The sequence below is a fragment of the Ambystoma mexicanum genome, chromosome 1p (assembly GCF_040938575.1).
Source record: "Ambystoma mexicanum isolate Mex_15411 chromosome 1p, UKY_AmexF1_1, whole genome shotgun sequence".
Lineage (NCBI taxonomy): Eukaryota > Metazoa > Chordata > Amphibia > Caudata > Ambystomatidae > Ambystoma > Ambystoma mexicanum.
Genome location: NC_090921.1, coordinates 44,873,147 through 44,889,424, shown reverse-complemented (window position 1 = coordinate 44,889,424; position 16,278 = coordinate 44,873,147). Strand labels below are relative to the sequence as shown.

Below are 16,278 nucleotides of genomic sequence, written 5' to 3'. Positions count from 1 at the left end.
GCACATGCTTTTGCACTCATGATAAGCCTGATATAAAAATCAATGCCACATTCTCATGAATGAGACTCACAAGTTCTGCCCTGCCGGGATCTTGAGTAGGGCTTGCTGTACCTGCTGATAGATAGAAACCTAACAAGTTTACAGTAATAAGTGACAAGACATATTACCAATTGAATGTCCTTGATGGCCAAGGGTACTACCTGCATGTCCTCTCTCTCTTCCCCTGGCACGTCTGGTGCGTCTTCCTGGTATTGGCCCCCCACCCCCTGTATTCACAGTGTAATGTCGTATGACGCCTCAGTGGGGAGTCGCATGATAGGGAAGGTAACCAGTAAGCATGGGGAGCAGGGTGGGCGGAAGCAGAGAGGCAAGGGTGAAATGGTAGTATGTGTTGTGTTAGTGTAAAAAGAAAGACCTTCTATTTAGGAGCTCCGTGTCTGTGCCTATTGTATGCAGGTTTGCTACAGGAGGTACCATGTTCCCATCTATTCCATCCTGCACCTATTGGCATTTCTTCTCATCCGGAGATGTCATGTTCCTGCCCTTTGCACCTTTCCTTCGGTTACTCCACCGCAGTTCCCATCTATTCCCTCCTGCACCTATTGGAATTTCTTCTCATCCGGAGATGTCATGCTCCTGCCCTTTGCACCTTTCCTTCGGTTACTCCACCTCAGTTCTTATCTATTCCATCCTGCACCTATTGGCATTTCATCTCATCCGGAGATGTCATGCTCCTGCCCTTTGCACCTTTCCTTCGGTTACCCCACCGCAGTTCCCATCTATTCCATCTTTCACCTATTGCCATTTCTTCTCATCCGGAGATGTCATGCTCCTGCCCTTTGCACCTTTCCTTCGGTTACTCCACCGCAGTTCCCATCCATTCCCTCCTGCACCTGTTGGCATTTCTTCTCATCCAGAGATGTCATGTTCCTGCCCTTTGCACCTTTACTTCGGTTACTCCACCGCAGTTCCTATCTATTCCATCCTGCACGTGTTGGCATTTCTTCTCATCCGGAGATGTCATGCTCCTGCCCTTTGCACCTTTCCTTCGGTTACTCCACCGCAGTTCCCATCTATTCCATCCTGCACCTATTGGCATTTCTTCTCATCCGGAGATTTCATGCTCCTGCCCTTTGCACCTTTCCTTCGGTTACTCCACCGCAGTTCCCATCTATTCCATCCTGCACCTATTGGCATTTCTTCTCATCCAGAGATGTCATGTTCCTGCCCTTTGCACCTTTCCTTCGGTTACTCCACCGCAGTTCCCATCTATTCCATCCTGCACCTATTGGCATTTCTTCTCATCCAGAGATGTCATGCTCCTGCCCTTTGCACCTTTCCTTCGGTTACTCCGCCGCAGTTCCTATCTATTCCATCCTGACCTGTTGGCATTTCTCTCATCCGGAGATGTCATGCTCCTGCCCTTTGCACCTTTCCTTCGGTTACTCCACCGCAGTTCCTATCTATTCCATTCTGCACCTGTTGGCATTTCTTCTCATCCAGAGATGTCATGCTCCTGCTCTTTGCACCTATCCTTCGGTTACCCTGCCGCAGTTCCCATCTATTCCATCTTTCACCTGTTGCCATTTCTTCTCATCCGGAGATGTCATGCTCCTGCCCTTTGCACCTTTCCTTTGGTTACTCCACCGCAGTTCCTATCTATTCCATCCTGCACCTATTGCCATTTCTTCTCATCCAGAGATGTCATGCTCCTGCCCTTTGCACCTTTCCTTCGGTTACTCCACCGCAGTTCCCATCTATTCCCTCCTGCACCTGTTGGCATTTCTTCTCATCCGGAGATGTCATGCTCCTGCCCTTTGCACCTTTCCTTCGGTTACTCCACCTCAGTTCCCATCTATTCCATCCTGCACCTGTTGGCATTTCTTCTCATCCAGAGATGTCATGCTCCTGCCCTTTGCACCTTTCCTTCGGTTACTCCACCGCAGTTCCTATCTATTCCATCCTGTACCTGTTGGTATTTCTTCTCATCCGGAGATGTCATGCTCCTGCCCTTTGCACCTTTCCTTCGGTTACTCCATCGCAGTTCCCATCTATTCCATCCTGCACCTATTGGCATTTCTTCTCATCCGGAGATGTCATGCTCCTGCCCTTTGCACCTTTCCTTCGGTTACTCCACCGCAGTTCCCATCTATTCCATCTTGCACCTATTGGCATTTCTTCCAATCCGGAGATGTCATGCTCCTGCCCTTCTATGACGATGGAGGGCCCTGCTTTGCAAGCAGTTCTGCTCAGCCTAGTCACGTGGAAAAGTCTACCTCTTTTGCAAATCTTTCCATTCTATGTCGAGACAGGAGGCAAGCATTATGCTTTTCTTGCTTTATTACTGCCCAAACAGCAATTTCAAATTCAAAAATGTTAACACTTTTTGGAAACTTAACAACATGTTTTTTGTTTGTCTTGCACCCCTTCGCAGGCTTGAAACTAAAAATGGGGGGGGTTAGTTTCCTTCAACTTAGAATGTTTCTCCACAACTACAAAACCCCACAACTCTCTGTTTTGCTGTAGTTCAGTCTTATCCTGTGTGGCCAATCAGACTCTGTCCATGCCTATATGTAGTCCTCTTTGCCAGCACACTTCCTGTTAGGGAGAATTCTCTGTTTAGGCTGAATTTCCTAACCTAGTGAGTCCCCCAGCAGCTTTGCTGGATTTCTGGAGTTTGTTTTTTTCCTCCTGCCAAGAGTGAGACTCGTTTTCTCCCACTCTTGGACATGTTTATGGTGTTCCTTTGACTGTTAATGTGTTTTATGGGCTATGGGGTCCTTTACTCCATAGGGTCTCATGTGTTTTTATTATGTGTGTTACACAGCACCCTCCGTGCAGTAACATAGGGGTGTCATAGTGACCCCCCACCATAGACTCCATACGCTGGGACTGATGACTGTCTCCCAGGGCATGTAAAGTCACCATTGGCTTTACTAGTCCCAAATTATTAACAGAAACCAGTACAAACCATCATATTGTGGACGTACTGGTCCGGGCAATTCGATTGCCCCTGGGTCTGTTGTTCGAGGGGGCACGTCTCCACCCCCCCTGATCGAGTTTTGGCTGGTGGCAGTGGAAACTACTTTTTATATTCGACCGCAAATATTTTCCTATGGGATTTTCCCATTGTTCGAGGCTACCAACTTTAGTTATTTAATTCTCATAGCCTCGAACATACCGCCGGTTTATTTATTTAATATTAATTCACCGGTTGGTATTTTTTGCCAGGACTCGATTCTAAAATGGCGTTTGTGTTCTCTTCTGTGACTCCAACCCAAGTCGAGCCCTTTGTTCCACTTTTTGGCAGGCTTCTCCACAGAACCCTCCAAAAGTGATGCCACTCTGTCTGGGTACCACAGGTGGTGTTAGAGGGGGTTTAGGCACCCTGGACTGAGTTACCTTGGTAACTCAAGTCGCACTCTTGTGTGATTGGCCCAAGTGGTGAGCCGGCCGGCTCACCACTTAGCATGTTTGATTGACAGCCAGGCTGAGTGAATGGGGGTATGCTGCATAAAAGCAGGGCTTTGGGGACTGAAACTTCAGAAGTCGCCACAGGACCTGAGAATCCGACGAGGGAGAAGCTGAGCCAACCTACCACGACGACACCACCGGTGGAGCCCTGCGGAACCGACTCACCACTTCCCGACGACAGAGAAGATCTCCCGGCTGGATAGGCTTCTTCCCCTGACTGGTGGGCACAACCAGTTTTACCTTCCTTCTTCGCACACCAGACCGGTTTGTGGTTGAACTGCCCGTGCCAAGCACCCCGGCGGCCGGATAGCCACTCACCACTGAACCGCAAATCAACGGACCGCTCCTTGTACCTGAGAAACTCCGCGGCTGGTTTCTTCCCTGGCAGTGCAACGGACTCCTGTCTTCCTCCACGACAAGATCATCTCTTCCCCTGGACGAGGCACTGACTTGCATCCGCTGCCAGGAACAACTGCCCCTGCTGGAGTGTTCTCACCACTTTAAGGTACCGTGTCCGCCAGGCCTCCCTTTCTAAAGATTGCTACAAGGTAATAATAACTCCTTAACCTTCTGGACTGGGCTGGCCGCCTTGACCCTCTAACTGGGCCCTTTCTTTGGTCCAACTCCTTTTTGAACCGTTACAAGACTTTTGTGACTGCAACCGTGTGACCTGGGACACATTTCGTTAGATCCTCTGAAAGTGGATCAGGCCTATTGAACTCTAACTTCACGGTTTTACGCTGCCTTCCTCTCTTGTTATGTTCTTGTAAAAGTGTTGGGATCTGTTTCTACTTGTTCTCTGCTTTTCTCTCCCTTTTAAAAACGAATTTTAGAGTGCCATCTACGTTAAGCGCTCACCGCTGTCTGAAAATAAGTGGGGCTTTACTTAAGACTTGTCTAATATTCTTTTAAGGTAGTGTATATCTTTTAGTGACCGTGTTTTTGAATCGCTTACTATTGGTGCCTGTGTATTTTTCTAGAGGTGGTTTTTAAATAAATAATTATATCTCTTTTACACCAAGCCCTGGTCAGTGTTTACTTGTTCTATTGTGTTCTCTTGACCTATTGTGAATACTCTGTATACTGCCTAACTCTTCTTGAGGGAAGTCTGACTGCTCAGCCACAGCTACCAAGTGAATCTGTGTGGTACGGACTGCTACCAAGTGGGTTTACTGCCAAACACCTGTAGTCTTAAATCATTTGCAGTGGTCCCAGAGGAAACTGCACAGGTTTCTGCCTAACACCTCCTCTTTCTTTGTTGCTGCCATAGAGAGAAGTACCTATCATGCTACATGCTTGTATAGCACGATTGGAGAGTGAATTAGTGATGGATTAAGCCTGAATAACGCAAGCGTAGTAAAACATTTTACTGTTAGAATGTTGGGAGGGTAACAGTGGGAGCGCAAGCGTCTTTTACCAGTTTTGTCCTCAGACGGTCATTATTTTGAGTTGGAGGACGGGGCCGAAGCCACAAGCGAACACGCCCGCGTTAGGGAGCTGCCTGCCTCCTCCATTACCCATTACCGCTCACGCACGGCTCGCGGAAGCCTTTAGGATCCTGCGGATGCCAGCGGGTGGGAGGTTTCTCCCGACTCGCATCGCACGACTAATCTCTTCAGAAATTTCATACACGCATTGCGAGCAACAAGCAGAACGACTGGCTTTCAGTTCAACGCCTCATTAGAAATAAAACAAACAAAAAAATAATAATAATAATACGTACAAACAAATTAATTAAGACGCTCCACACATCTGAGTTGCCGTGTTCCCTCCAGCAGCTCGTTGCAGCTACCACTGTGAATTGGCACATTACAAGGAGCGCAACGTTTCCCAGAGTACATCTCCAGAATGGAGCTCTGATGAATGGAGATGCCAACCTGCAGAAGATGAGGATTTCTTTCTCAGCTTCAAGAGAGTTTTAGAAGATTCCTTGTCACAAGCAGTGACAGAGGGCATGATGCCCCTTGCCCAAAGACTAGACCACCTTGAAGCCATGCTCAATCAGCAGAAGGGGAAGAGTGAGAATGTCAAGAGAAAGAGGGCACTGAGCCCAGGGGAGGGAACATCGGCAAGACACCCCGACTCAGAGGTTGACCAGGGCTGTAAAAAGGCTCAGAAGAGGACTGCCTCTTGGACGCCTCGAGCACCAATGAAGGGGTGGAACTAACATCCTAAGAGCCAGCCGACCCGGTGAGCAGGCTGAAGAAAGCCTTTTTGTTGAGGGCGGCGGTGCCAGACTCTTGACCCCCTGCCCCAGGGGTGAATAATGAGGGGGAGGAGGAGGATGCAGGCTACTCGCCCGACGATGAAGGCCGGGAGGTGGCAGACATGCCTTGACCCAGAAGTATAAGCAAGCCCCATGAGGAAGAAGACATAGGACTTCTGGACATATTTGACCCGGAGGCAATAGCACATCCCAGGACCTCGGAATGGGTGCCATCACCCAGAGTGGCCCAATACATGGCACAACACCTATGGAAACAGCTGGACAAGGAAGTCAGAGCTAAGATGAGGTCTGAATTCCCCAGACCACTGCTGCCAGGGAAAATCACAGATACCGCAGAATTGGACTCAAAAATGGTGACTTTTGAAGGATATCAGGAAAGGGGTCGACAGAGCGTGGCGAGGGTGTCAGGACAGGGTCCTAGATCTGGCTGGCCCGCTCGCAAAAGTAATGGACCTGGCAGAAAAGGCTGATGACACGGGCGAGCCGGTGGACGTGGCGGCCCTAGGGAGCTGGGCCCAACGCGCAGTGTGTCTGTTGGATAATGCCAACTGTGCCCTCTCAGCCGAGAGGAGGCGCGGGGTATTTCTGAAAATTGATAACAAGTTGTGCGACCTGGCTTCCCATGAGGCAGGCGGAGAAGCAAAGGGCCTATTATTTGGAGACACCTTTGCTAAGGAAATGTCTCAATTCGTTGGGACATACTCAGCTCTAGAAAAAATGCAATTGTCCATCCAAATCATTTTTCCAGGGTGAGTTTTTGCAGGGACCGGACGGCAGAGCGGTCTGGCGTCCAGTCGCTTTGGCCAGTGCAGAAGACCTCAAGGGCACAGAGCCCAATACTGGGAGAGTCGCCAACAAGACAATTTCTTTCCGACCAGGGCTCGCTTCCCCAGAAATCTCAGAGAGAGAGGAGCCTATAGGCAGTCAACCACACCAAGCGGTGAGTACCAGGGGACCAGCCCCCCGATAGTGGGAGAGAGAACGCGTTGGTTCTTGAATGCATGTCGAAGATTGTCCACCAATGCATGGGTATTACAAGCAGTTTCAGGCATGCAGCTGGAGTTTGTAGGCAGCCCCTCTCAAGTGCGAGAACCAGTAGCGATACACATGCCCCTAGAAGAGCAACAGGGGCTATAGAGGGAACTACGCAGACTTGCAGACAAAGGTGCGATAGAGAGAGAGACCCAGGAGACCCAAGGTTTCCTCAGCAACATGTTTTTGGTACACAGGGGAGGGAAGATCAGACCAGTGATCAACTTGAAGAGTTTAAACGAATGGATAGTGTAGCGGCATTTCAAAATGGAAGGCATACACCTTCTGCAATACCTGCTCAGGACAGGAGACTGGTTAGTTTGACTAGACCTCAAGGACACTTATCTTACCATTCTGATAGCAATACAGCATCTGAGGTATCTTCGGTTTCGGTGGGGGACGGAAATATGGAGGTTCACTTGTCTCCCTTTCAGGCTACCGTCTGCTCTGTGGGCATTTATGAAGGTTATGCGCCCAGTTGTGGCAGCTAGTCGAGAAAGAGGGATCAGGATTATCCTATAGCTAGACAATATTGTCATCCTAGGCCAGAGCGCAGCAAGGCTACAGGATCAAGCCACTTGGGTGTGCAAGCTAGTTACTTCTCTCGGCTTCGTTGTAAACAGAGAAAAATACGACCTATACCCGTCTCAGAGGATAGAGTTTTTGGGGTTCATCGTGGATACCAGGAAAGCCTCACTAGAGCTCCGGGCGGCGAAGATAAAGGCCATAAAGAAAGAACTCAGAGCAGTAGTAGCAAAGAAAGTTGTTTCGCTTTGCGGTCTAGCATGGATAGTTTGTCTACTAGCGGCCTCCTTACAAGCTATATTTCCCGGCCCGCTACACTTCAGAGCCCTCCAGAGACTGAAAATAAGGCGCCTCAGAGGAGGACTACGGTATCATCAGTTAGTAACCTTAGACCAGGAAGCCATCACAGAACTTCACTGGTGGCAGCAAAACATGTAAGCCTGGAGTGGCAGGGCCATTTTCAAAGACACCGCGGACGTCGTGATGGAGTCAGACGCGAGCAGAGCTGGCTGGGCGGTGCGATGTGCTGCCTGGAACGTCTGGCGGGTCGTTCGTAGTTCAAGCTTTCACCAAGGGCCGAGCCAAGTGCTGCGTCCTTCTCAGGATAGACAATATTTCAGCAGTTTGGTATATCAACAAGCTTGGCGGGACCTCCTCCAAACTGGCAGAGGTTTTTTGGCATCACTGTCTGCGGCATAAATATAAGTTTCAGCAGAGTACTTGCCATGTGCTCAGAATACGATAGCAGTTTGGAATTTGCGATATTTGGTAGAGTCCAGTGACTGGAGACTCCGATCAGATGTCTTCGACCAATTGCAGGAAATGTGGGGCCCCATAGACACTGACCGATTTACATACAGACTGAACACACAGATCCACAAGTCTTTCAGCTGGAGAAATGACCCAGCGTCAGCAGGGACAGATGCATTCCTACAGCAGTGGAAAGGCGTGGTCCACTACGCCTTTCCCCCATTCGTCATGCTGATGAGGGGGCTGTGAAAGTCTGCAGAGAGCAAGCGGAGTTAGTGCATGTAGTTCTGATATGGAGGTCCCAGCCGTGTTTTCCAGTAGTGATGGAACTTTCTACGGATTTCCCGAGAGTGATTCCTCACAGGATCGACATCGTTCGGGGCCCGAGCGGGTTACTCCATCCACTAGTCGTGCAAGGCACACTGTGCCTGATGACATGCAGAGTTACGGGCAAAGATGGCAGCTGCCAGGCATTTCACAGCTCGCTGCCGAGTGCATTAGAGACTCCTGGGCGCCTTCTACCATCAAGAGCTTCTGTGATCTCGGCGGGTCACGAGATGGTAGATGATAGACCAGTGGGGGAACATCCAGCCATATTGCAGATACTGAAAGGAATCAAAATGCAGAAACCGCCTGAACCCAAGTACTCTACTCTTTGGGATGTGCAGGCAGTTTTTCGATTGTTTCTGTCCTGGCCTGACAATAGAGACCTTTCCTGATCACAGCTCTCAGGGAAGCTGGCCATGCTTCTATGCCTCATAGCTTTACAAGAGAATCTCCGTCGTAAAAGCCTTAGAAGTGGACAGGAAGATATTTTACCCAGAGGGGGTAGCCTTTAATGTAGCTAATAGGACAAAGTCAGATTCTACACTTATCTCTCACTTATCTCTTACCCGTATTTTCCCAATAATATCAAATTATGCGTTGCGCAATGCATTAAAGATTTCGAGACAGCGACGGCAGAGATTAAGCCGAGAGGGGTCATACAGCTTATAATGGTGCGTAGAAAGCCTTTGCACGCAGTAGCTACAGCCACGATCATCAGATGGAATAGAGAAGTGATGCATTGGGCTGGAATTGATTTATCACAGTTCGGAGCGCATTCAGTGAGGGGCGCGATGGCTTCTAGAGCGTTTTTTGCTTGCGTCCCATTGCAAGACATGATGAAGACTGGCGATTGGTCGAATGAGTGCACATTCAAAACCTTTTATTTCAAACCTATCTCCCAGATAGCGAAAAGAGTGATTGGCAGCTTTGAACAAGCATAATGCTCACATCCTGTCTCGACATAGAATGAAGATTGCCGAAGCTGAGAGCGCTGGACAGACTTGATTCTATTAAAGACAAGGTGGCGAGCATTATATCCCTCCCAGGGATATGCAAAACTGCTGCTGTAAACTGTTCTGTCGCATATTAGAATTGAGTACCTGCCTTTATAATTGTGCCTCCGTTGTTTGTAGAAAGCGACTTGAGCTGAGTGAGACGACAGTGCATAAATGCAGTTGGGGAAGTCGGCTGAATCAATAGGACGCCTAAAGGGAGCGTCCCGGTTTCCATTGGTTGAAAAAGTTGATGTTTGGAGTTATAAGTTGTATAGACATTAGCTTCCAAAGAAAGAGGAGGTGTGCTGGCATGTACAGAGACTGATTGGTCACACATGATAAGACTGAACTACATGAAAACAGAGAGTTGTGGGGTTTTGTAGTTCTGGAGAAACATTTTAAATTGAAGGAAACTAACACCCCCATTTTTAGTTTCAAGCTTGCAAAGAGGCCCAAGGCAAACAAAAAACGTGTTGTTAAGTTTAAATAAAGTGTTAAAATGTTTGAATTTGAAATTGCTGTTTGGGCAGTAATAAAGAAAGAAAAGCATAATGCTTGCCTCCTTGTCTTTAATAGAATCAAGACCGTCCAGCGCTCTCAGCATGGCCAATCTTCCTTCTACCTAACATGGCCTAATCAGGGACACTGTGACTATGCAATTCTCCCTCGGGTTCTCAGGCTTTGCAGCCTGTGTTCAGTGATGAGCTGGAAATATGTGCCTATTGAACCCCCGGAAAGAGCCTGACGTACCATATGCACTGCCTTATGGGATTCTCCATGCGTGCGCGCCAACCAATCTGCTTTCTCCCAGAGCCACCTGCGCTATCATGGCTGCGGTCGCCGCCTCATCTGCTATCATGGCCGTAGCTTTTTCAGTCTGTTGCTCACCTGCATGCACACCTCATGCGGATATAAAGTGCTGGCGGGTGCAACACTGCCCGCGGCCCCAGAAAGTTCCCATAAATGCCATATGCACCATTCCATTCTTGTTCAGCCAATAATAATATAACAGATGGGCCCCTTATTAATCTAGGACTAGAAGTGCCAGAAAGGGCACCCAATACTATGCAAGGAATGATTATTATCACGAGTGGTTGCAGAGGTAAAGTTGTATAAAATCAGTGGGAAGGGTCATTCGTTATCTAGAGGGGAATGATTGTCGAAAACATGGTGTGACGCTTTAGAAGGGAGATCTCTGGTAACACAAGTCATGTTTATAGTGCTTGGGTGTGCCAATTGTCCGACGAGCATTGGTCACCGAAGAGGGATTGAGTTTGACAATCATGACTCTCCTTGGCCTAAGCCAAATTTCCTGAACTACTGCTGTATTCTATTCACAATGTACCTAATGGGTGATTTTTATTTATTGAAAATAGTTCTTAACATGTGACGTTCACCTTAATTGGGCTCTTATTGAGTGTACTCTAAAGAAGCTGGACTTGGAAAAAGAGATCTAGCAGGCAAATCGATTTCTTAGACTGCATGCTGTGTTGGGGTTCATGCTTTATAGTCCATTAATCGTCTGAAAAACATATCGATAAAATATCAATCTGCACAATAATTGTTGTAGTTAATAATTAATGAATTATGAAACAAAATTAGCATTGCTGAGAAGAATCCAACCCTCAGCTTCTCGGTTCCCAGGTGAGTGTTGCAACCGCTGGTTCACCAATGCTCTGGCAATGACGCATGCATACTGACACATGCTGGAGTGCTTCAGTACTGACGCATGCCTGAGTGCATCAGCACTGATGCATGCCTGAGCGCAGAAGCACTGACGCATGCCTGAGCGCAGAAGTAATGACACATGCCTGAGCCCAGAAGTACCGACACATGCCTGAGTGCAGAAGTAATGACGCATGTCTGAGCACAGAAGCACCGGCGCATGCCTGAGTGCAGAAGTAATGACGCATGTCTGAGCGCAGAAGCACTGGCGCATGCCTGAGTGCAGAAGTAATGACGCATGCCTGAGCGCAGAAGCACTGTTGCATGCCTGAGTGCAGAAGTAATGATGCATGCCTGAGCGCAGAAGTACTGACGCATGCCTGAGTGCGGAAGTAATGACGCATGCCTGAGTGCAGAAGCACTGATGCATGCCTGAGCGCAGAAGTAATGATGCATGCCTGAGCGCAGAAGTACTGACGCATGCCTGAGTGCAGAAGTAATGACGCATGCCTGAGCGCAGAAGTAATGACGCATGCCTGAGCGCAGAAGCACTGATGCATGCCTGAGCGCAGAAGTAATGATGCATGCCTGAGCGCAGAAGTAATGACGCATGCCTGAGCGCAGAAGTAATGACGCATGCCTGAGCGCGGAAGTAATGACGCATGCCTGAGCGCAGAAGCACTGACGCATGCCTGAGCGCGGAAGTAATGATGCATGCCTGAGCGCATAAGCACTGATGCATGCCTGAGCGCAGAAGCACTGACGCATGCCTGAGCGTGGAAGTAATGACGCCTGAGCGCATAAGCACTGACATTTAGGCCACGACTTTTCGGGAAACTGTGGACACAGTTTTCCTGTGCAGCTATGATCCTGTGTCGAATGGCAAGACGTGGGTAACAAGTTGTTAACCGATAGACAGCATTTCAAGTGGCTCTATGAGCCAAATCTGAGGGATATTTTGGGGGACAAATATTGCCTGTTTGTGTCACTGAAACAGCCATTTCTGGTGAGGATAAAAGACGAATGCCCAAAAGGTTGCCCCATGTGTCCTCTGGATAGCATCATTCTTGCTCCCCAGGTTTTAAGCTCCTTCAACCATTATAAGTTGAGGGGATATTAAACTCACCTTTGAGATTTCCAAATAACTCTTAGCTGATCATCTTTTGTGTTTGCATAGGAAGCCCTCTGAGATGAAAGCCAGCTTCTTGTTGTGGATTTCTAGTTTGTTTCAGGGATATTTTTAGTGTTCTAGCTATGATGAGTGGCAGCCAAACAACTAAATACTCTCTATATGCTCTTCAGCAGACTGGTGAGAAAAAGAAAATTCTACCTCCGTCTGTCACGAAGGAAGCCACAAGCAAGACTGTAAAGGCAGATCAGAACACTATTAATAGAGAAGACAGAGGAGCACCACACAGCTTGCTCCGTGATGCCTCCAAACAGGTACGTTCCTCCTGACTGTGGGGCCTGAAATCAATAACATCGGTACTGACCAAGAATTGAAGTGTGGCTTCTGGAGAGCAAGTGAGACAATCTTCCCTAAAGACTGCATGCTGGCTTCAACTAAGGAACTATAGAACCCATCCAAGAAGGCTCCTTTCTGTAGTGTTTAGGTGCCCATCACGGGTGGAGCCAGAGAGCCCAGTAAAGAGTGTGCCTTACTATGAAGTAGGTTCTGTTTCAATAGGCCTCATAAGTGAATTTTGCCAAGGCGGCCCATTTTCTCTGGAATGCTTGCCGCACTCAGCTGGGGCACTAGGGAGTCCGCTAGGGTCCTAGCTAGTCTGACCAAGATGGCCTCTCAACTGTGGAGCTCATGCCTCCTTCACCCCCGTGCATTGCATAAATAATCTTATTGTAACCGCTTCATGTAAAATATTATAATGCCTATGTCAGAAATGTGCCCAGATGCCCAAGGTCTTGGCGCGCTATATAAATAAATACAATACAATACCTTGGGTGGTAGCAGGTCGGACCGTGATGACCCCACATCTTAGGAGTTGATGCCTCCCTAGCTGGGGACTAGTGAGTCCGGCCAAGATGGCCTCTCAACTGTAGACCTTATGTCTACGTCAAAGATGAGGGTATCACTGTGAAAGAGAAGATCGACTAATAAGTGGTGGACTCCCACAGAGGCGGGGGCAGGGTGTCACGGTTCCATAAGATGGAGCAGTCTGAGAGATAAGAGGTCACGCAATCAAGTGCAGTGTCTTTGAATCCAATGGAGCAGGTGGTTTGTAGATGGTCCAATGTATTGACGGCTGCAGAAAGTTCAAGGACACGAGGAGGTGAGAGGGGAAGCCAGGGTAGGGGGATGGAGATGTGAATGTTTGCTCTTGGAAACCTGATTGGAGGGGATCAAAGAGTGGCTCATCCTCTAAAGTGCTGACAATGCGGTTATGGGCACAGCCCTCAGGGATCTTTCAGTGATAGAGCAGAGAGACAGATCTGTAGAAACAGGGATGGGTAGATTCAACAGTGTGCTTCTCACTTATGGGGCAGGGGCAGCAGCTATTTTTGTACCAGGACACAAAGATGCCCATGTAGAGGGAGAGACTGCAGCAGGGGGGTAAGGAGGATGTGAAACACGCACATTCTTTCATTGTTTGTTGTGCAAAGGGGCGTTAGGAGAGTGGATGACCGGTAGATGTCTGGAAACGGGGTGGAACAGAACTGGAAGAATGACCTAAGGATTGGTGGGCATATGTTCGGGAAAGGAGGAAGGTAATGGGAAAGAGAAAAGGGTGGTCACGGCTGCACATACATTTGTGATTTTGGAGGACAAGTGGAAGCACAGTCATTAACAGAGAGAGACAAGGAAGTTAGAGGTATTTGGGAGAGAAGCATATCTAGCAGGTCAATTAAAGTTGCAAGCTGTGCGAGCGTAGAGAAGTTATAATATCAGTAAAGTAAGAGTCAAGAGCAGTAATGGGAGCGTCTTTGAAGGCATTGAGAAGAATAGGGAAGCCAACATCTTGCCATCGCAATAGGTGGAGACACATGATTGTCTTCCAAGGTCAGGAGTGGGAGGGAACAGGAGGGAGTAGTGGACCAAGCAGGGCAGTCATCATCTAAGGAGGTGTAGAGTGCATTATGATGATTTCTTTTATTTATTTGTCCTTTAGAGACATCATGTTGGTAAAGTGCATCATTGAGCCCTGCAAAGGCATGTTCAAGGGAGTGGGCAAGTGGAGAAGTGAGGGCTTGAAGCAAGGATTTAGCGTGGTTCATGTGTGTAGCAATTGAGTCAGGGTCGAACTTTCTTTTGGGGAACGGAAATGGTGAAGGGGACAAGCAAGCGGTCAGAGGAAGAGGGTCCATCGAGAGAGCAATACAGGAAGATGGCATTGAGGGGGTACCATGGGTGTGGGTGATCCAAGTTGACCAGGGAGTGGTCAGAGATAGTGCAGTCAAGCTGTAGCTGGCTGGCCTTAGTGACGTTGCAGAGGCTGACATTGTCTGTTATGAGCATGGGAGCAGTGCCTTATTATTATAAGTAGAAGGGAGTAGGGAAAGGTGGGTAAGTCGGTGCCGAGTGCATCAGAGTATTGTTCTTGAGCGGGAGATCCAGGTTTCATTGCCGATCATCACAGAGAGTTTGCAGTGATGGTAGTCCATGAGGTCAATTAGGGCCAGAGAGTGAAGTTGGAGTTCTGGAAGTAGTTGCAGGAAGACAGACATGGTAGATGATGTTGCAGAGGAGTGGAGCAGTGCCATTGACATGGTTAGTGTAGGATGGGGATGTGGAAAGAATATGGGGTTTGGTCGAACCCAGATTGGTGGCAGAAGGAGGCCATGAGAGAAAGAAAGAGAGGAGAGGATAGTTGGAAGGAGAAAAGGGGTAGGTGGGTGCATGGGGAGGTGAGGGCAGTGGAAGAACAGGAGGAGAGGGTGAGCAACAAATATTGAACACATCTGGTTGAAATCACCAGCTTGTGAACAATAATAGAAAATCTAAAGGAAATAGGCCTCCATCTGTCCAAAAATGTCAAGAATATATTACTGTTTGTACAGAAATAACAATTGGGTGGTTGTTCGTGTGTGTGTGTGTGTGTGTTGTGTATTTTCACAATGTTAATTTGAGGTCGTTTGTAGTAATTCTTTGATGGAGAGGAACAAAGGGGTGAGAAAGAGAGAGCAGGGTCATGTTGGAGGGAAAGATGGTGTCTTGCTCAACATTATGCATGAGGCTGAACTAGGTAGCACTGGTGTTTGTCAAGGACAGGCCAGGAGCGGGCAAGAGGAGGTTCTGTAGGTGGACAGCTCCATGAGAGAGTACCGTCCTATTGGAGGGATAGGCAGTGTCTTGGTGAACCTGAACGTAGCTTGGGCTGAGCTTGTCACATGAGTGCAGTAGTGTGTGGGTGTGTCTTTGTGTGTGTTCATGTTTGTTTGGGAAGGTATTTGAGGAGCATCAGTGATGGTGACTGTAATGTGGATTGCATATTACATGTTCTTTAGGACATATCATATGTCATACTGAGGTCATTCTGCAGTAAGTTATGGGACACCGGTTGCACTGAGGCACAACATGAAGATTTGAATGTACAAGTTACATCTCCTGCTCCTTCTCTTCTACAGCTTCCTGAAATTGAATTGATGAAGGAGTATTCGAGAAGATATCTCAAGCAGCAGTCCATTGAGGATAATGCTAGAGAGAAAGAACTCAACTATCGCTCCTCTCTGGATATTAGAAAACAGGTACAGCCCCTGATACTGTGGACTCTAGAATGCACATGTGTTTAGAGGCCAGGATCCAGCAGGTGGGAGTTGCACTTACATTAGCGATAGCCCTGGTGCAAGGACTGGAAATCCATGCATGCTCTATTCTGAGCAAATTAAGATATGCCCTGACATATTTCCATCCTGGTCTGCAAATACATTTCTGAAGTGGGGGTGTGTGAAGTTGCAGTAACATTATTTTCGGGAGTAAAAAATGAATTCTCTTTCCCTATGAAGGTATTTGTTAGGTGAGTAAAAATATCGTATAACCCTAAAACACCTATCTTTTTGAACCCATACTAGTTTCTACATAGTAATTTTTGCCTTAAGGCTCCCCTTCCGATAAGGCAGGATTACTTTTAACGCTCATTCTGTGGCCCTGCTCTGCGGCTGAGGAAGCAAGTAACAACCTACATAGCATTTTCATTTTTTCTTATTTTTACTTTCTACTTTTTAATTGTTATTAGTTGCCTGCTTTTACCAAAATAATGTGCCTGTTAACCTGCTTTTACCCGTGGTAACGTTCCTTCGACTGGATTTTCCTCCCACGTATTCCTCATC

General features: G+C 47.9%; 1 protein-coding gene across 1 annotated transcript in view; it reads left to right on the top strand.

Moving 5' to 3' along the window:
- The window catches only part of LOC138576984 (uncharacterized), a 422,688-nt gene that overhangs the window by 193,822 nt on the left and 212,588 nt on the right, over nt 1-16,278 (top strand). The window contains exons 5-6 of the mRNA XM_069649631.1: nt 12,298-12,438; nt 15,577-15,696. Coding sequence (XP_069505732.1) covers nt 12,298-12,438; nt 15,577-15,696 — 261 coding nt within the window. The remainder of the gene's footprint in view (nt 1-12,297; nt 12,439-15,576; nt 15,697-16,278) is intronic.